This window comes from Ammodytes marinus (assembly GCF_949987685.1).
Source record: "Ammodytes marinus genome assembly, chromosome: 8".
In the NCBI taxonomy this organism is placed as follows: domain Eukaryota; kingdom Metazoa; phylum Chordata; class Actinopteri; order Uranoscopiformes; family Ammodytidae; genus Ammodytes; species Ammodytes marinus.
In genome coordinates, this window is record NC_137212.1 from 5,368,706 (window position 1) to 5,390,844 (window position 22,139).

A 22,139-nucleotide genomic window follows, 5' to 3' on the forward strand; every position below is an offset into this window, starting at 1 on the left:
CCGTACAGACAGACTACCTGGAGCTCTCAATCAAGTATTCAAAGCCGTCTGTCAAATGCTAGTTTCAGTTAACTCTCCCTGATGTATTCTTCTCTTATCTATCACCCAGCCGTCTCTTGCTATCTAAATAACCGTCTCTGAATCAAATCCTTTCCCTTGTGTTTTCACCAGACATCCTGGTTCCTCTGTTCTGATTGGTCGATTGGTTCTGGAGGTTAAAGGTCACTCAACATGAAAAGGACATAGATACAGTACTGTAGGCATGGGCCATTATAGGGTTTCAATACCACGTAATACCACTATTTTTGTGTGTGTAGTCTTTTTCCGGTATCTGTAGATCAACTTGAATCTGTGTGTGCGTGCGTGCGTGCGTGCGTGCGTGCGTGTGTGCGTGTGCGTGTGCGTGTGCGTGTGTGTGTGTGTGTGTGTGTGTGTGTGTGTGTGGTACGGAGTATAAAGGCAAGATGTTGTTGGAAGGTGTTGACCAGTTGTTGTGGGGACAATATTTTTTGTTTAGGATGATATGACAGAAATAGTTTGGGGAGTGCGATGTCCTCTCTCTCACTCACTCCCCCCCCTCCCCCCTCTCTCACTGTGTGTATTCAGTAGAGAGGTTTTTGTCCTTGGCTTTCAAATTCTGACCATGCGTCGTTTAGTTCCATGAAAATCATCTTGGCGTATTGTTCATAGGGCTTTCCAGTCGCCTGTGAGGGGAGAAGCAAGAATAAACACAGCGGTTAGATAGGAGAAAAGGAAAATCAATGTTAAACTTTAACCTTTTATTTATACAGGTGAATCCCATTGAGAATGGAGACTCTTTTCACAAGGGAGACCTGTTCTCTTTTACAAGTTACCATTCACACACACATACATACATTTGTTACATTACTAGTCACTTCACTATAAATCAAAATCCCTCCCTTACAATTATAAAACCAGAATTGTTGTTTTAAATGCTAAAATCAATAAAGGTTCATTAAAACAAATGTATGGAAAAAATTCAAAAGAAACTCAAAATATATTAAAAAAACACCTGGATATAAAAAACTTGTTTTAAACTTTCTCCGTAATATTCAAGAGCTGCAATATTGAGCCATAAGGGATTCAGTGTCCATTAACATTTTGGAAAACATTTACACACATGCGCTTCTATTCAGCATCAACGCATTAACAAACTGTTTTAAAAGTGGGTTGACGGTTGACATATGACATGTCAGATCTGACAAAAACATTTGAGAAAAGCATTTTAATGTATGGATTTTTTAATGTTATTAATCACTGCATATCGAAATATATGTGTCTTTTAAAATGGAAATCATTTCTTAAAAGACAAAGACCATCAGACAAACCAGACTGAAGAGGACTCAGCTAAAAAAGAAGGTAAGAAGTTGGAATACCGTCATTTAAAACACGCAGGTATGAGCCATCATTTTTTTTTTATATCCTAAATGTGCTCTTGTTAATTGTGGGACTACTATATAACCGAACACATACCATTGTGACATATAACACACCGCTTCCTCTAAGTCTGCCCCAGTAATAATGATTGATTTCCAGCCGTCTTCTAACCATTGATCAGTAGGTCTTGATGTTGTGATCCACTCACTCTCCCACTAATTGATTGTTTAGGGTTTTACTCTTGATGTTATTCGTGACCCTGTGAAGCCCTTTGAGTGGCCTGTATTGTGTCTGAATTATGCTATATGAATAAACTTGCCTTGCCTTGTGCCTGGGGGGTTCTTGGTTCTTATAAAAGAGGGGGATGGATAGAGGAGGAGGAGGTACTTTCTCCTCAAAAACAAATCTTGGAGCCACAATTTGAGTTTTCCTGAGAGTATTGAGAAGGAGACTGGAACCACAGGTAAGATCAAATGCTACAACTGTTAATATGGACACTATAGCTCTGGAAAAGATTAAGAGGCCAAATGTTTGGTGTCTCTTGTTTTACTATGTATAGGCATATGTTTGAGTAGAATGAACATTTTGATTTTATAATATAAACTACTGACAACATTTCTACCAAATTCACAATAAAAAATATTGTCATTCAGAGCATTTTCAATAAGTAATGTAGAGATGAAGATTTAAGAAAAATCCAGACTGGTCTCTTAATTTTTTCCGGGGCTGTATATGCAATGCCTTTTTATTTTTGTCTTGTGTGTTGTTGTTTTTTAATACTTTATTGTAGGACACACCTTGCCTTTATTTATAATTTGTGTTTTGTATTTTATTTCTCTTTGTAATACTTTATTGTAGGATCAAAAATAGATCATCATCTGTTACTGTTTCCATTTAAAGCATGCAACAGGTTTCTTTTAATGTATAATTTTTTAGCAAAAAAAATAAGAGAAAGAAAATTATAGGCCTATATATGTTGTTATAGAACTTACGTGTGGCACCTTGTAGTTTGGTTTATTTGAAGCTATAGTACTTACATGATTCTTGTTGTTCTGAGTTTGTTCCTTCATGGTTGAATGCACTTAAACCTGCAGTGTGTAGAATTTGGGGTTTTATTTCCTAGCAGATTTTGTAGAAAGTAATTATAATATCCATAAGTACATTTAATTTAGTGCATGATAGCTGATTTTTTTTTTTTAATTATAATTGTCTTCCCTTAGAAAGAGTCTCATATATGTCCATATTTCTGCATATCTTGGACCAAGGCCTAGTGCAGCCATCTTGAAAGTGTCATAGTTGGAATGTCATCAGGTGCATTGTTTAAAATTTAGAATTGTTCTATTGAAGGCCACTGTAGCTTCTGTTATTATTCGAAAGGGTTGGGGTTACCCAGGGAGCGTTGCATTCTAGAACTTTGTAGAACTTTTTTGATGATGTCATATTACACACTGCACCTTTAATGGAAGTTGCTTTAGATAAAAGTGTCAGCTAAATAAAATGTAATGTATTATTATAGTTTTTATTTATTTACTGCTGCTGCATTGATTGCCACCAAAACCTTAATTCCATTATGTCCATGCAATAACAACATTAAAGTAGCTTGAATCTTCAATGATGCCTTGCCATTTGTTGAGACAGTTTTCTTTGCTACTGTGAGTAATTTTCTGTTCACTTTTTTTTTGTATTTCACAGGTACACATTGTCATCCAGACTCTTCTTGATCGCGCTGATTTTCTTCTAGAAGCTGGCGTCTCCCTCTATCTACAAAACTGCAAAACTTGGCCTGTGATCATCCAGAATTTGCTAAACCATGGCTCCAAATGCAACAACCCTGCTCCCTTATCTCTTGATCCTGCTCTTGGCATGTGAGTCCAGCCTGGGAGCTCCTAATCAGGCCAAGAAAGCACCGAACTTGAGAGTGGACAATATCAACTTGTTCCTGGCTATGGCGGGGCAAGTCGCCAACCACATCCAACCAAACTCCAACTGTTACGTGTGTGGTCTCATGCCCTACACGGCCGGAGAAGGCTTACCTCTCATGGCCTTACCCGCTTCCGACTGCGACACCTGCCACCTAATGCATATCCCCTTCTCTCAAACCTATTCTCACTCTCGTTGTAACAGCATGACTAAAATGAGACGACTGGACTGCGCTTCGGGATATTCTAATTGCCAAAAATGTCAAAAAACTCCCAAACCTGTGTCCGTACAACTCATTCCCAAGCCCTTCCCGTGGTGTATCCAAAATGACGGAAACACACCCGTGGGAAAATCTACAGACTGCATTCACACCTTCAAATGGGACTCGGAAATAACCGATACAGTGTTTTTAAAATCTCTACATTCCGATCCGGAGTATTGCTTGCAAACAGCAGGCCGGGCTAGGCTTAGCACACTAGCCCGCCGCACCGCTAGCTGCTCAATCTCATCTCCCGAGGGCATGTATTGGGTGTGTGGAGACCTAGCATACCCGTATCTTCCAGTTGACTACAACGGACGTTGCGGTTTAGCCTACGTTTTGCCGGCTATGAGAGTAGCTAATTCGTTACCCGAAAAAACTACTCCGAAAAGATCGCGACGTGCAATTTCTAATATCTTCCTCACCCACCATCAATCGCCTTTCAAGAATTTCCTCGGGCCCCTTCTGCCCTTTTACGGTATCATGTCGGCTTTGGATCAAATAGGAGACCTGTCGCGCGCAGTAGAGGATATAGCCAATTTAACTAGCAGGGCGCTAATGCTAATATCAAGTGAGCTAGCCTCGGTTAGGCTACTCGCATTGCAAAACAGGGCAGCGTTGGATTATCTGTTAGCGGCACAGGGAGGTACGTGTGCGGTTATCGGTTCAGAGTGTTGTACCTATGTGCCTGATTATAACGGCACCATTAATGATATAGTTATACACCTTCAAAAAGTTGGCGAATCCGTACACCAGGACGGCGGAACTTTGCTCGATTGGTTGAAGAGTATTTTTGGATCGTCAAGTTATTTCTTCGCCAAATGGATCGGGATTTTGGTTGCTTTCATTGTGTTTATGTCGGTGTTTATGCAATGCGTTAAAAGGTTCCTGTGCAATACTGGTTACACACCAATTTGAATGAATATTTTAAACTTCTCCAATAGTACTTACTTATCATTTAGTTAAGTTAATTACATTTTAGTCAATTGGGCAGGGCACATTGAAATGTGTCTTTTCGCATATCCCCTCTCAAGTTTTCCACTTCGGAGGGGGTCAGAGCGCAGGGTCAGCCATACCACAGAGCCACCGGAGCAATTTGGCGTTAAGTGTCTTGCTCATGGGCACAATGGTAGAGATGGTGGGCACCGTAGATGTAATACCAGCCACCACTAGTGTTACAAATAACACCCTCCTGTCCGGTGCCGGGGATCCAACCAGCGACCTCATGGTTACTGGTTGGTCCCCTTACCTCTAGGCCATCCTACCATCCCATGTTATATGTGACGTAGATTAATGTAAAACTGAAACAATGTGCTTCAAAAAATATGGTCAATAAAAAAAATGTACAAGCTTGATATTTCATGATTTTTTCCTGATTGTGTGAGATTTGCTTTTAAACAAGATTTTTGAACAGGTGAAATGTTTCAGAAGTCTGCCACATTACTCCTGTTTAAGATTTGAGACCATAGACGATGTTACGTATGGCCATGAGTTTTGTTGGTGTTTGTGCCTTTCTCTTAGTTTGCCACTGATTGAGTGAGCTCAGGTGTGCCGAGCCACTCAATCACACACAGGTGGTCAATTAGTTCTGCTCCTAGGGGCAGTATACAGTTCTGGAAAAAAAATTAAGAGACCACTCCAAATGTTCAGGGTCTCTTGTTTTACTCTTTAGAGGCATATGTTTGAGTAGAATGAACATTTTGATTTTATAAAATAAACTACAGACAACATTTCTACCAAATGAAAATAAAAATATTGTCATTTAGAGCATTTCCATTAAGTAATGTAGAGATGAAGAAAAATCCAGACTGGTCTCTTCATTTTTTCCGCGGCTGTTTAAGCGGGAGAACTTGTGACTTCAGTGTTGGAGCATTCTTTTACCTTTTCCAATAGTACTTACTTATCCTTTAATGTTATATGTGACGTAGATTAATGTAAAACTGTAACAATGTGCTTCAAAAATATGGTCATAAAAAAATGTACAAGGTTGATATTTCATGACTTCTTGATAGTTTGAGAGTTGAATATAAACATGATTTTTTTTTAAGATATTTTTTTGGCATTTTTATGCTTTATTGACAGTGTAGAGACAGAGTTGAAATGGGGCAGAGAGGGGAGTTACATGCAGAGAACGACCGCTGGCTGGAATCGAACCCGGGTCTGCTGCTGGCCGAGGCCCATGGGGGGGAAGCCCTACCAACTGAGCTAAGGGCGCCCCCTATAAACATGATTTTTAACAAAAAAAAATTGTGCACTATATCTGTACCTCTGTCATTGGTGTTGTCAGAACTCTTTGCGCAGACTCGTCTTCTGTTATTCAAGTTTTTTTTCTAAATTAAAGGTGTACTTTATTTATCTGTAGGATACTGCATTTACATTTTTTGATCTGACTTACTAGATAAATTAAATTTTTGGTTATGCCTTGATTATAATTTCTTAAATGGTGACCCCCGATACTGGTGTCTGAACAAATAATTGATATAAAAAGAGAACTGAGCCTTGTCGAAGTTCAAAGTCATTGTGTCACATGAAACACCAGTGTTAATAGTTTGATAAATGCACATAATGTTCTCAAATCAATGACTAATCACCTTTTATAATCCTAATTCAAATATAAATCTAAATATTATATATTATTATATTATAAGCCCCAAAGTTCTAAACTATGACGTAGTAGACCCTTAGCAACGGTTATTAAATCCTTGACAGCGGTCCGTCTTGCTGGATATAACAGACCTGTAGAATGCCGTTATTGACGAATCAGAACACAGGATTTTTAAGTGCCATGTAATAATAAATTATAAAGCCCAAAGATCTCACCTTGTCTGGGTGAACGACCAGCACTGCTTTGCGGTAAACCTTCTTGACCTGTTCTGGAGTGACGAGGTCCGCCATGCCGACGGGCTTCCAGCGCGTCTCCCCCTCCCACAGCACCGTGTGCATGGTGGACAGCAGGGCGCGGATGTTACGCTCTTTACCCTCTATCCACTCCATGATCTGGGGCACACACAGGAGAGAGAGAGGGTCAGATTAAGAAAAAAAAAAAAAACATATGAGCAGAACTGGTTTTAGGGATTTTGCTCTGGTGAAGTTTTTATAATTAATTTAGTTTTTTATTGGGCACAAAATTGATTTACTTTATAGAGCACAACATACAGTACATTCATCACTTTCTGTTTTTTATTACAATTGAATATATAAATAATTTAACAACAACGACGGGGGGTGGGGATGGGGGGGGGGTCAGATTTTGAGCAATAATGAGACAAACTGGTTTTAGTGATTTTTGCTTTGGTGAAATGTTTATTTTATTATATTTTTTTTTTATTGGAGCAAAAGTGGTGTACATTATACAGGGCGCCCCATCACTTTCTGTTTTTGATCAAATAAAAATATATATAAATAAAAAAATTCTTGAATGTGAAAATATGTGAATACATCGTTACAATCAAAGTTTTTAATTGGTGAAATTTTTTTAAAAGGAGTAACCAGGGGAACCAACTTTTGGTCTCGGGAGACCTACATTGGTCGCTTGGATAATTCTGCGATAAACAGACTGACTTTCACAGCCAAGGGGTTATTGAGTAAACACTATCCTACTTTTGGGAATCACTGAATTGCCTCTATTGTGCTCCACTGCATAAACAGATGAGGAAAAACAATTTAGCTGATGTCAAATCGTAAGTCTTCTCAGATGTAGTGACGCAAGAGCCAAGGGACTTTCTGAATGCTCTCACAGAAAGTGCAACAGCAAATAAGAACAACAAACGACTACCAATTTCTATCAGTGTTCGAATGTTACTCAATATCTCATCAGAAATCGACTCTGAATTTCTCGAAAAGCACTATATAAATAAAATATGTTATTATCTATGGCTACTATTGTAGTCTACCACCACCGGTATGACTGTGTGTGAATGAATGGATGGAACCTGGAACCCTGTAAAGTGCTTTGAGTGCGAGAAAAGGGCTATATAAATCCAATCCATTATAAATATCACTATAAGAAAATTAGACCATGCCTTTATTTTCTCGGGGTCCATCTCTTTGGCCATTTCCTCCTTCCTCATCTCCGCTATAGTCCTGGGACCTTTCTTCTCTTTGGTGCCGGCAAAGCCCTGTCCCGACAGCAGGTCGTCAAAGTTGGCATTCAAGACTTTGGGCTTAGTACCTGGTGGAGAGGGAGATACACACAGAAAGAGAGGGGAAAGTTAGCATCTTAGCATCCTGCACTATGAGATGCAACAATTGACTAAGTGACAGATCCATTCCCAGCAAATAATTAATGTCTTTACAGCATCAACATGATAGTATCAAATATGTCAAGGCTATAAGAATTAAATAACTTCACAACATGACCAAAATACTTTAGGGCATTTGACCATTTCAGGTCACACATAAAAAATAGGGATTTGAAGCTTCTGTACGAATTACGCTCAAATACTAAAAGCTTTTATTACGTTATGGGCAGGTTACTACATTATCAGATTTGATAAATTTAAGAACTGAAAAATGATAATGTTTTTGGCCATTTTACATTATTGTCTGATACACACCTGTATGAATAATAACGAGCACTACTAATACTGTGATATTTTGCATGATTTATGTAAGCCTGATGCAAAAAACAAACAAACAAACAAACAAACAAACAAAAAATTAGGCTTTCGACTGATTTTGGCTAGGAACAACACTTCGGGTCAGCCTTTATAATATTAGCATCATAGCACAACCACATAAACTTGATTGCCACTTCTCATGCTTGCTTACCCATGCCTGCCATTCCACCAACACCACCACCCATGCCCGCCATGTTAGCCTGTGTCTTGCCCGCTGCACTAGGCGATCCCCCTCCCCCTCCCCCTCCTCCTCCTCCCATAGCAGAGAAGCTGACGTTGTAGTTGGGTCTGTTGGAGGGGGACATGTGAGGCAGTGAGGTGTGGCTGGGGCTGGGCTTTGGCTGGGGGGTTGGACCAGGGGCTTGGGGTTGCCAGGCAGAACCGGCGCCGCTAGCAACACCACCCGGTTGCCATGAAGGAAAGCCGTGCTGCGGAGAGGGAGGGGGGCGAGACGGGGAGCCCATGGGGGGGATGGAGGGAGCAGATCCGGTCGGAGTGCTGGGTTTACTGCTGAAGCCTGAACCTGGTGAGAGAAAGGCCAGTTTAGATTAGTTATTGATTGTATTTATTTAACCTATTTGTACAGGTAATCTCATTGAAACACAGGGGGCTCATTCTAAAGACAGGGCGGTTTGAGACGATGCAACAACAATCAGTTACAGACAGACAGACAGACAGACAGACAGACAGACAGACAGACAGACAGACAGACAGACAGACAGACAGATAGATAGATAGATAGATAGATAGATAGATAGATAGATAGATAGACAGACAGACAGACAGACAGACAGACAGACAGACAGACAGACAGACAGACAGACAGACAGACAGACAGACAGACACACAGACAGACACACATACATACAGACAGATAGACGGACATACGGAAAACTTAAAAAACTAAAAAACAAGAACGTTTCAAATAATGCTTTTTCCAGCACCCTTAATATGAGTTTAAAATCCCTGAGTGAGATCAAGCTGGACAGTGATTGTGACATAAGATATTGGGGGGGTGACATAACAAATAAATATCATGCACACTTCAGAGAATTTAGAGCAACGTACCTCCAAGGCTTCCCCCGAGGTTGCCTATGTCAGCGAAAGGGTCGAGGGTGTTTGGTTTGGTCTGGTGGGTGGGCGTGCTGTGGACAGAGCTGGTGGGGCTGGTGGTGGCCGAGCGACTGCCCATACCAAAGCCTGATCCTACGTGAATCAACACACAACAATGCAGGAGAAAATGTTAGGACTGACATACAGGTGCAAATGCATAATTATTCATTTATATATATATACATTATTATTATAGCTTTTTATCATATATACTGACATGTTAATAACATAATACTAACTATCTAAGCTAAATTGATCTGTTAAGGGGTAGGACTAGATATGTATTTTTTTTTACTTCCTCCAACTCCCTTTCAAGCATGTAGAAAGTGTGTCTGTTTTTTTTTGTTTTTTTTTTCTTTTTTTTAAATTCATTCATCAATTACTATTTAAACTTGTTTTTTTTAATTGCTTGCATGTTCGAAATAAAGACAATCAATCAATCAATCAAAATGCAAGTTCGTTTTTTATATGTTGTATAAAATGAAATAAAGATTTTAACTCCCGCTTTTATCCAACACCTAGATTTTAGTTTTTTAAAGAGATTCAAATCTACGCATAATTTGTGTGTGTGTGTGTGTGTGTGTGTGTGTGTGTGTGAGTGAGTGAGTGAGTGAGTGAGTGCGTGCGTGCGTGCGTGCGTGCGTGTGTGTGTGTATGGATAATGGTTTGTACCTGCGCCTGTGGTAGCAGGTCTGTTCCAGTCCCATCCTCCCATGGGGTTCTGCTGCTGAATGTTGACAGTCGGGGCTGCGGTCGGGACAGGGGAACTCCGGCCTATTCAAATAAATACAAGTATAATTGCCAAGTCCAGATCTTTTTATTTATTTTTATTTACAAGAATTACTGTTAGCTTAGGTTGGATACAATGGTAATAATACCAAGTCACCCAAGGACACTTAACATACACAGGTCAAGTAGACACAACATTAAACCGATTTAAAGGCATTCTTACAAATTGTGTTCTAAATCTAAAGCAACATCATTTCTCTGCCATGTTTGACTAGAAAGCATGGGAGACATTTTGAGTCTGAAAGTGTTAGTAGTTAGTTGATGAGGAATGTTTTGTGCTTGGGGTGAAATATCAAGCTCATGCAACAGCTATGCAACACTTATAAGAGGCTGCAATGTCTCTTCTTACGTCATGCAAACGCATTCATTGCAAAACATACAGCACCAAGACAAAAAATTATATCTCTTGCAAAGCCGGCGTGTGAGTGAGCGGAATGTAGCATGAAGCTCCTTGTTCACCTCAAGGTCCATGTGGAGTCCTTAAAAGTGTCAGCAATTTTGGAGAATGCTTGTAGTCAAAATCCCTTTTTGTCGAAATGAGTGAATATCTCTTCAAGATCCGTACATTGTGTCCACTTAACACGAATCCGGTGCTCATACACAGCCTTTTGTTTACCAGTTTACATAGCATAGGCTGTTTATTATCCATTGATTTTTTTTTTCAGTTCACACACAGTGCCGACAGGTAGCGGATCGTGTGGAGGTATTCACTGATTTTGAAGAAAAGCGACTTTGACAACAAGTGCTTCCAGAATTGCAAACTCCACCTATTAGCGGTTTTGCTACTTCCATAAATGCTGTGATAATGCAGGATCAGCTAGCATGCCTTACCCAGGCCTGTGGGCTGAATGGAGGGTGATGGAGATGGAGATGGAGAGCGAGCAGCATGCAGGAAAGGGTCTGGATGCCCCACGTTACCTGGTCCAAGGAAGGAACCCATCATGTCCTGAGGCTTGGGCATGGGACCCGCCCCGAAGGGATCAAACGCTGAGGGAAACAAATTAACCCATCGTGGTTAATGTTTAACTTGTTGATTGTATTTTCTTTATTTGTTAAAAGATTCAAGTAGTTACTCTGTGCGACTACTATTTCTAAGTTTAACAGAAAATGATTTATCATCAGTCTCTTGAAATCTACTGAAAGGGTTGTTGTACTTTGTGCAATGTCACATTTGCTTTAGGGTTGTGTTTTTAAATTACATAAATGTTGTGTTGCAAATCAAGTCGACGCTAAAGCTATGTATTTAACCTCACTCCAAGAAAGGCTTATCTCATGAAACCATTATCATCTCCAAACTGCATTTTGTGCACAGATAGACTCAAAGGCTCCTACATGCATATATATTGGGAATGCAGGGATGTTGAAAAAAAAAGTGAGGTTTGTGCTACTCTAGATGTTCTAGGTATAACTGTACCGTGCTCTCCCACCCTCCCACCCCTACTCTTGAATGATAAAATACACGTCTTCTAACTAGGGTTGGGTATCGGTTGGGTTTTTTCTGATACCGGTTACTACCCGGTACTTTTGAAACGGTTCCGGTGCTTAACCGGTACTTTTACCGGTACTTTAAAGCCTCAAATTGCACACACTTTGTCAAAAAATAATGCCCTTTTATATCCAGTGCCAAATTTAACACAATTAACTTTAACAATATAATTACGAGTAACTTACAGATAAACTATTTTAAAATGTAAATAAAATAAAATTCACACAATGTACATACTATCTAATACAACAATACTGTTTCAAACAATATAATAATGGAGATTAATGTGGAGACTACCAGGTAATCTAATCTCCATTTTAAAACTTTAGCTAAAAGTAATAATTTTGATAAGAAAGAGTCCTTGTAACTCCTTTCGATACACGGCAACACAGGAACGGTTCCTTTTTGTCAAACGGGCGTTTATTGATGCCTTTCTTCTTGCTGTACACACCATCCACGCCGTGAGAACTTAAACACAGTACAATACAGTACGTCAGATAATAGTTCGCATCAATAAACACTAATAAAGAAATGAAATCACAAAAATACAATACCTCGTTGGCTGCTTGTAACGAAAAGAGGTTCTAACAGAGATTTGTTTGAATTTACTTATAATACAATGCATATAACTTGGAAATCATACGATGAGCTAAAAACAACGTGTTTACTGCTCCAACTTCCTTGTATGTTCTATCATCTCATCAGTCCGTAGGGGGGGTAACGTTACAACAATTGTTCCGCCTTGCAACAAAATTGACAGAATACACATTCTCACCAGGGGGTTTAATCACACATTTGTAATAATATTGTATAACCTTGCTCATCATGAACTTATTTATTGATATTTATTTACCCTATTTAAAGTACCCTTTCAGCAACAGCTACACTCCCACCAAATCACTCATTGACCTGAAATGCGGGATTTCCCTTTTTTTTTACTAGTTTCAAGTATCTGTATGCATGTGTGCATGACTGTGTGTATGTGTGCGTCTTAAACGGCTTCTACTAATGTTACTATTTTATGAATAGGTCTTTCTAAATGAATCAGTCTTGTGTGAGGTTTGCCCTTGTCGACAGAAGTCTCGCTGAGCACCAGCTTCAGCTTGCGCACTTTGCCATCTCTTCCAGGCTGAGCTTCGATTACTCTTGCGAGCTTCCATTCATTTCTTGGAGCGCACTCGTCCTTGAGGATAACAATGTCGTTCACTTGTGAGTTCCTTGATGGTCCGTGCCATTTCTGACGTTGTTGTTGGTTCAGCAGATATTCCCGTTTCCATCTTTGCCAGAATTCATTTGTCAAGAACTGCACCTTTCTCCATCTCTTGTGCAGATACAGATCCTCTTTACAGAACTGTCCAGGCGGTGGCAGTATGACTGCAGATTTCATGGTGAGAATATGGTTTGGCGTAAGAGGCTCTGGAGCCGTCGGGTCGTGAAGATGTTCAACACTCAAAGGTCGGCTGTTGATAATGGCCATTGTTTCGTACATGAGCGTCTTTAAGCTTGTGGTATCAAGTCTGTTTGCCCACTTGTCAAGCATGGTCGTCAGGATGCTTCTAATTGTTCGAATTTGGCGCTCCCAGACTCCACCCATATGACTTGCTGATGGGATGTTCACAATGAATTCACAACCGATTTCCCTTTGGCGCTCTTGATCCATGCTCTTGAGTAGCTCTGCAAACTCTCTTCTAGCACCCATAAAATTCGTCCCCCGATCACACCTCAGTTGTCGCACGGGGCCTCTGATGGCTATGAATGTTCTGAGAGCGTTAATGAACGCATCAGTGGTCATGTCGTCTAGGGTCTCTATATGCACTGCTCTAGAGCATAAGCAGGTAAAGATCAACCCATATCGTTTAAGTTCTTTTCTTCCTTCTTTCACAAGGAATGGACCGAAGCAGTCGAGTCCACAGTAGGTAAATGGAGGACTTGTCAGAGTTCTCTCTTCTGGGAGATCTGCCATTTGTTGAACTTCTGTGGTTCTCCTATACTTTCTGCATGGGACGCACTTGTAGATGTGAGAGGAGACGACACTTCCGCATCCAAGAATCCATATTCCATTTGCGCGTATCTCATTCATTGTCATCCCTCTTCCTTGGTGGTGTACACGTTCGTGGTGATACTTGACAATCAGGTCTGACACGTGTGCTTTCCGTGGCAGTATTGCTGGGTGCTTCACATCGTGATGCAGAGCTGACTGAGACAACCGTCCTCCCACCCTGAGGATATCATTCACATCGAGGTAAGCATTCAGTCGGTAGAGCTTGTTGCGCTTGCAGAGTTTTTCAGCTCCATTGCATTTGATTTTCTTTAGTTCATCAGCAAAGGCTTCCTCTTGTGTAAGCTTGATGATGAACAGCTCTGCTTCGCGTCTCTCTTCCAGGTTTGTAGTTTTGCCGGTCCCTACTTGACCTCCACTACGTTTCCTGACGTATTTCTTTAGTCTGGCGACAGCCTTCACAGCTCTTGACCAATCTGAGAACTTACTTAGACGGCTGAGCAATGGGTTTTTGATTTCGACTTTGACAGTATGAACACAGGCTTTCCGCAGTTCTGGGTCAGCGTCATTCATTTCTACTATTGGTTCTTTGATTGACAGATTTGGTTGCCAAAGGAAGTCTGGTCCCTTCAACCAACAAGAGTCCTTCAATTGGGCTGCACTGGCTCCTCTAGACGCCAGGTCTGCTGGGTTGTCTTCGGAGCGGACATGGTGCCATTGTGCAGAGTCGGTACTTGATTTGATTCGCTGTATGCGGTTCGCAACGAATGTATGGAATCTCTTGGCATCATTATTCACATAGCCTAGCACTACCTTTGAGTCGGTCCAGTAGTACTCTGGCAGAGCTTCTATTTCCAGCTCTCCTCTGATGAAGTCACCACTGCGCACAGAGGTTACTGCAGATGATAGTTCGAGTCTTGGGATTGTGGTCAGTTTCGTGGGGGCGACCCTCGACTTTCCCATGATGAGTGAACAGCTGACCTGCCCGGTTTCACTTGTGACTCGAAGGTACGAACAGGCACCGTAGCCTATGCAACTTGCGTCTGAAAAGTTGTGTAGTTCATATTTTGAAGTCTTCCCGGATTCATCAGGTGAGTAACTTCTTGGGATTTTCAAAGATGCCAGCTCAGGTAAGTCTCTCAGCCATGACTCCCACCGTGGGCGGACGTGTTCTGGAAGCGCTTCGTCCCAGGTTACCTTCTCGCTGCACAGTGTTTGAAGAATCTGCTTACCGAGCAGTATGAATGGCGCCACAAAGCCAAGTGGGTCGAAGACAGAGGCGACAGTTGAGAGCACTCCTCTTCTAGTAAGTGGTTTGTCCTTCACGAGGATCCTGAATTGAAACTCATCTGCTTCAACACACCACTGGACACCAAGGGCTCGTTCGATGTGTTCTCCTAGTGCCATGTCTTGATCCTTGACTTGGGTACATTCTGTTGGTGGCACTGAGTTGATAACATCCTTACTGTTTGACACAAACTTGTGTAGTCTCAAGTTTCCCGTTCTGCATAGGGCTCTTGACTCTTTGATCAGGCTAATTGCCTCTGTGGTTGTAGAAACACTTGTTAAGCCATCGTCGACGTAAAAACTTCTTTGGATGAACCTTATTGTCTCTTCTTTGTAGTGTCCGCGGCCTTGTGCGGCAAGGTGCTTGAGGGCAAAGTTGGAGCAGCCGGGTGATGAAGCTGCCCCAAACAAGTGCACGCGCATCTTGTACACCGAGGGTTTAGAGTTCATATCACCTTTATCCCACCAGAGGAACCTCAAGTAGTCCTGGTGTTCCCTTGCCACGTGGAATTGGTGAAACATCTTCTCAATGTCACACATTATGGCGATTGGGCCCTTCCTGAATCGGATCAGCACACCAACCAAAGCGTTCGTCAGGTCTGGTCCAGTTAAGAGGTGATCATTGAGCGACGTATCTTGAAAACGTGCAGAACAGTCGAAGACTACTCGTATCTTCCCTGGTTTGTGAGGGTGGTAGACTCCGTGGTGCGGAATATACCATGCTGGTTGCTTGTGGAGTTCAGACTCTGGGACCTTGACAGCGTCTCCACGAGCAATGATGTCATTCATGAATAAAACATAGTCATTGTAGTACTGTTCGTTCTTTCTTAGTCGTCTCTCCAGTGCTGCTAATCTGTTAGCTGCACATCTTTCGTTATTTGGCAGACTGGGTTTCTCCTTCTTGAACGGAAGTGGTAGTTCATAGTGCCCATCGTCTTTCTGTCTTATCCCCTCTTTCACTCTTGACATGAAGAGAAGATCCTCTTGAGAGACTGGATTGTCGTCTGTTGAATGCTCTGCAAAATCCATTTCAAGTGCTTTGATGATTTCCGACGGATTCAGCTCTTTGACCTGATTTCTGCAGACAAAGTGTACTTCTTCCTTGAGTCGACTTAGAGGTTGTGCGGCAGGAGTCACTTGTCGTACAATGACCCTATGGCTCACACCTATTGCATCTTCATACTCAGTAGCTGGCTTGGAACAGCCTACAATGCTCCATCCAAGGTCGGTCCGTTGACCATATGGATGGCCTTCTTCTCCGCAAAGGATTTATCTGGGAAGAAGAGCTTGATGGCAGTTGTAACCTATCAGTAGGCCGACTTGGCAGTCCAATGGTGGAGGAATCTTGTCGACCAATGGTTCAAGATGAGGCCATTTTTGAGCTGTCTCTGAGGTGGGAATGTGCGACCTCTCAGCAGGAATGAACTCGCGTGAAAAGAGAGGTGGTAGTGAAATCACTTTGTCCATGTTGTAGCCTCTCACTTGAAGGTTGTACAGTTTTTGACAGGGTATGACTGTAGAAACTGAAGACATTGTGGAAAGTCGCAGACAGGCATTCTCTTTCTTCGTGTTGAGCTCTTGAGCAACTTGGTTAAGGACGAATGTCGTGTCACTCTGCGTATCCAGCAATGCATATGTTAAGATCTCATGGTCAGGCTGTTTTGTGGAGGAGACCCAGACTGGTACTATTGAGGATGTGTGTGAGCCTTGATTGCCTTGGGCAACTCTATTGGTGGTTGCAGTGGCAGTTGCAGGGGTTTGCTCTGTTCCTCTGGCCTTATTTGAGTCGCGCTCCACTTTCTTTGCTTGAGAACTCCTTTGGAAGTTGTCGTCATGCAAGCATGTTGGATGTCTTCGTCTGCATGTATCACACTTGCTCTTATCCTCACAATTTCTGGAGTGGTGACCGGTCTTTAGACAGCCGAAGCAGAGTTTTTCTTCTTGTACGAATTTGATGCGATCTGGGACTGTCTTTTCCACAAACTTAAAACACTTCTCCAGCCGATGTCCAGACTTCTTGCAGAAGACACAAGAGACAGTGTTCTGTGTTGTATTTGTTGACAATGTTTTTGCCTTTATGGATTCAGTCCTTGTCTGCCTTGGTTTCTCATTCTGTGTATTCTTGAGTGCTTGGACAGAGGATATTGGGTCACACGCCAGGTCTGCTTCCTTTGATAAGAAGTTCACCAACTCTTTGAAAGAAGGATATTCAGCCTTTGCTTGTCTTGCTTCCATGGCTTTACGATTCCATCTCGACACAAGCCAGTCTGGGAGCTTTGACAAGATCTTCTGACTTTCAGTGCAGTCGTTGAGAATCTCTAGCGTCTTAATATGAGGTATTGCAGCCTCACAGCTCTGGAGGAAATCTGCAAGTTCTCTGAGTTCGCATCCGTCTTTAGAGTTTACCTTTGGCCACGCATGGAGCTTGTCTCTGAAGGACTTCCCGATTACGAAAGGGTCTCCAAAGCGCTTCTCTAGCAGCTCCCATGCAGTGTCGTACGCTGCCTCTGTGCCGATCAGGAAGAGTCCTTCAACAGCTTTCTTCGCAGCACCGCTTAGATACTTTCTCAAGTAGTAGAGTTTCTCATTTTTTGGAATGCCTTTTCGGTCAATTAGTATTTGAAATGACAATTTCCAGTCGTTGTACTTTATGGGATCTCCCATGTATACTGTAGGTTCAGGTATTGGGAGACGATTAGCACTCATGGCTTCAGCGAGAGCAGTTGCTAAATCAGGACCATGTGCCTGCACCTTTGGTGGAACTTGTGCGACTGATTGAACGTCGGGGCGATAATGACTTTGTACTTGAGTTTGTTGAAGAATGAATGCAGGGCTAGATGCTTTGAGGGTTTGTGAATGATATGGTAGTTTGACATAATGTGGTAGGCTACCTACTTCGGACTTGTCACTGTGTCCATCGTACACCTTGACTCGGGCTGTGGCTGCGTTCAGCCTTTTTACTTCTTCTAGGCGTTCAAGCTTTCGGAGTTGATTTTTCATTGCCTGTTGTCTAGCTAGCAATTCAGCTTCAAACTGTGCAGCGCGTAGCTTTTCTTCAGCTTCTAATCTTTGAAGTTCAGCGACTTCCTTGTCCTGCTCCTCTAGCACTGACAAAACTTCTTTGGCAGCAGCTGCTTCAGCTACAGCCTCAACTCTCATGACTGAATGATTACTCAACTGAGTGTTGTGTTCTGAGCGGAGGTATAGGGACTTTAATGATGGACTTGATGAATTGAAAATGGAGCCGACGTCTGGCCATTGCTCCTCATTCACTGCAGCATCGCCGTCAACAAGTTGTTGTGCTCTTTTAATCATGAACTCAGACATCGCTACACATGCATCCACTTTACGTCGCACGTCTGCATCAGGAGCTTGTATTTGACGGAGTTCTTCATATGTTGTCTTAACGTCAGTGCATGTGGCCTGCAGATTATCAATCAAGTTGTTTAATTCTTCCTCTGAGATTTCATCACTCATCAACTCTTTAGTTACCTTTGCGTTACACTTCCATTTCTCATAAGCAATCCTGTATCTGCGATGAATGCCTTTTGATTTTTCTTCTTGAAGCTCTTTCCCTTTTTCCGTCAAGGTTCGAGTTCTTTTGCTTCTTCGCACAGTGTCTTCTCCTTCTACAGCTTGGGCATCAACCTCGGGCTGAGCTAGTTTGTCTGTATGTTGTTCGGTAATGTGTGAGCTTGTGTTTGAATCTGACATATTGAAATAATGAGGCTTGTCAATTGACAATGTGTTGAGAAGATTAATTAAACTAATTTGGTAGTAGTTTTAAATTATTTGAAATACCTAGTCCTTTAAGTTAGGCCTATTTAGCCTAGGCTATTTTTGACTTGAATAGCCTACTGTTTACTTGCTAATACTGCAAATGCTTCCTACAGGCTTGTGCAGAAAGTTGTTACTAAGAGGAAGTTACTTGGGCCTATTTTGATAATCACTTAATTTTGGATTTATATGTACATTGAATCTCCCATAGACTTATAAATTCAACTTAAAATGCCTTTTGCTTAATAAACAGAAAATGTACAAGTCTTGACCAAACTCAAAAATGCCTTATAAATCTGGCTTAATAAACAGAAATATGCAAATATTTCTTTAACTTAAGAATGCCTTTTACACCTGGCACAATAAATCTAAATTACACAATCTTCCTTTTGAATTATGCTGTTGTACCGTTTGAAACTAAAGCCTTCTTAGTCTGCAGTTGGACTAATTTGCAGTTAAACACATACAGTTCGACAATATCAGCAAATGAACATAATACTAGTTTGAAACCTTCATACAAAGCACCGTTTGCAAAGCGATAACCTGAGTCCTTGTAAATTCCAGGAACTTCTTCTCCCACCACTCGGCTTTGGCGAGGCTTCTTTGTCCTGGAAATCGACTTGATTGACAGGCAGGCTAACCTACGTCTTCGAGATGCGCTAGCATGAATGGAAACTTAGCTATCAATGTTCGTTGATCTTGCTTCTGTCGTCTTCTTCCACCGTATGGTCCCGTGTCTCTCCTACCCGCGAAGGCAGTCGAGTTCTCACTGTAACTCCTTTCGATACACGGCAACACAGGAACGGTTCCTTTTTGTCAAACGGGCGTTTATTGATGCCTTTCTTCTTGCTGTACACACCATCCACGCCGTGAGAACTTAAACACAGTACAATACAGTACGTCAGATAATAGTTCGCATCAATAAACACTAATAAAGAAATGAAATCACAAAAATACAATACCTCGTTGGCTGCTTGTAACGAAAAGAGGTTCTAACAGAGATTTGTTTGAATTTACTTATAATACAATGCATATAACTTGGAAATCATACGATGAGCTAAAAACAACGTGTTTACTGCTCCAACTTCCTTGTATGTTCTATCATCTCATCAGTCCGTAGGGGGGGTAACGTTACAACAATTGTTCCGCCTTGCAACAAAATTGACAGAATACACATTCTCACCAGGGGGTTTAATCACACATTTGTAATAATATTGTATAACCTTGCTCATCATGAACTTATTTATTGATATTTATTTACCCTATTTAAAGTACCCTTTCAGCAACAGCTACAGTCCTTATGACCTGAACAATACAACACCTTAAACATTAAAATAGATTCACATATAAAACACCCATATGAAATTAAATGCAGTATTGGATTTACAGTAAGGAAATAAGTACACCCAATGAGAACCACAGACTGAAAACAGTCAAGGAAGAGCGTTAGCCTTTTGGAATATTAACAGTGCTCATTTGCATTTAACTTGAAACAAAATTCAACTGACATAAAAAATACAAAGAAGTCTTCTGTAAAGATAAGACCACAACTATTAACTTTGTGAAATTAACCATTTTTGTGCAGAAAAAATGTCATGTTTGCCTTTTCAGGATGGATACGAGATCTTTAAAGTACATGCTGTTCTAATGTGCAGCGCTGTTTATTATTAATATAACGGCCCGTCATCAGACACATGTAGCCTACCGGATGGTTTTATAAATCGATCGCTCCATAACGTTATCCAAGTCAGAGCTTTTTGTATGGGCAGAGATCGTTATTTTAAGTGTGTCTTTATGAAGTGTCTTGTTAAACGTTTCCATATCACCGGGCCGCCGTGTTCCGCTGTGTGTTTTTTGGGTTTGTCTCCACCGCCGTGCGTAAAGGCAGCACTAGAACAGCTGACGGGAGGAAGCGTGCAGGCGGCCGCTGCCTCATCGTCAGCCTACACGTGCCTAATACATGCGTGACAATACTGCTAGATCGCGTGTCATTTGCAAAAAGAAATGCATTGCATTGACGTTCAACAATAGTCTGACATAAAGAGCGATCAGTCTGTGAAACTGCGAACGTGAGCGAGTGTTGAGCACTCGTGCGCGCGCTCCTCGAGACGGTCGGGCTCGTTCTCGTCACTCACAGCCCGGTGAGAAATGCTCCTTGCGGTGATCACAGAACAGCATCCGCGAGCGGACATGCTTCATCGATCATGACATAAAGAGCGATCAGTCTGTCAAAATACAAACGTGACTACAGCAGGGGGCGGCACCCATGGACATATAAAGAAAGGCGGCACCCATGGACGGCGGCACCGAAATGAGGCACCGAAACTTTCATTCTTATTCGGTCTGGTTACTACCGCTTACGTCGGCACCGGTGCCATACTGGTACCGGGTTTCGGTGCCCAACCCTACTTCTAACAGGAAACAAGTTAATCATAACAACCAAAAAAATCAACGTTGTATCTCACCTGGTCTTGCAGGAGAGGGACAGGGTGAGCCAGTGTTTGGGGGGACTACTTTATGTGGCGTGGACTGAGCAGATGACGGGGCACTGGCTGGTTGTGGTGGTGGTGGAGCGCCGAACAAATCCCCTAGGAGGTCCGTGGTTTGAGCTGCTGCTGTGGGCTGAGTCGAAGGGCGGTTCACCTCCCCACCACCCAGACCTAGTAGATCTACTTCTTCAGCGGGCGCAGCAGCAGCAGCAGCGGCAGCGGCGGCGGAGGCAGCCATTGTTACAGGGGGGTGATCCGGTCTTTGAGGGGCAGTGCTGGCGTTACTTCTCTGGCTGGAAAGTGAAAGCATTTCGTCATCCGAGGGCTCGCTCTCATCGCCGTGGATACGACCGTCTGGGCCTGCGTGTGGTCGGCTTGGCTCTGTAGTAGGAATGGAAGGGAAGACGATATTAAGAAATAGTTATTAGAGTTAAAAGTAGCTACAAGGAGATTTCAGGTTTGTGTTGATTCTAGCTAGCGCCCCCTTTGGACGAAAGTGGTAGTGTTTTGATTTGTTTTTCGACACCAGCGCCTGCCAGATGGATCCAGCAGAAATGGAACAGAGTGAATTAACAAATTATACGGAGGGAATCAAAGTGGAGACAGTAGCGAATGGGATAAATAACAAAAGCAGGAAAATTGTTTGGGGGCAGCGCAGACAAAAATACACAGTAGGTTAGGATTAAGGACAAAAGCAAAGTAGGGAATACTGGGCAACTACGTGGGCCATCTCGGCTACAAGCACTAACTGTTATCCTGACCCTGTGTGCTACATTCTAACTGTACGGCACACTTTACGAATGCTGTATGGATTGGAGAAAACAACATGATACATCTTCAAGAATCCAAAAGAAGGGATGGGATCTACATTATTACTATAAACTTCAGCTAGTATTATTCTAGAGCAATATTTCACTTTGGTAGACAATTTTTTATTTGTAAAACGTACAGCAGCACGTTGCCTTCCTTTAGCTATAATCACTCAGAATATGTATTTTTTTCC

The 22,139-nt window shown here is 41.9% G+C and overlaps 1 protein-coding gene across 1 annotated transcript in view; it reads right to left on the reverse strand.

Moving 5' to 3' along the window:
* Window positions 1-602: 602 nt before the first annotated feature.
* dnajc6 (DnaJ (Hsp40) homolog, subfamily C, member 6) overlaps window positions 603-22,139 on the reverse strand; it is a gene marked incomplete at both ends in the record, with an annotated part of 49,378 nt that continues 27,841 nt past the window's right edge. Inside the window, 8 exons of the mRNA XM_080033205.1 lie at window positions 603-704; window positions 6,398-6,574; window positions 7,600-7,748; window positions 8,378-8,719; window positions 9,265-9,402; window positions 9,982-10,083; window positions 10,930-11,085; window positions 21,113-21,517. Coding sequence (XP_079889331.1) covers window positions 603-704; window positions 6,398-6,574; window positions 7,600-7,748; window positions 8,378-8,719; window positions 9,265-9,402; window positions 9,982-10,083; window positions 10,930-11,085; window positions 21,113-21,517 — 1,571 coding nt within the window. The remainder of the gene's footprint in view (window positions 705-6,397; window positions 6,575-7,599; window positions 7,749-8,377; window positions 8,720-9,264; window positions 9,403-9,981; window positions 10,084-10,929; window positions 11,086-21,112; window positions 21,518-22,139) is intronic.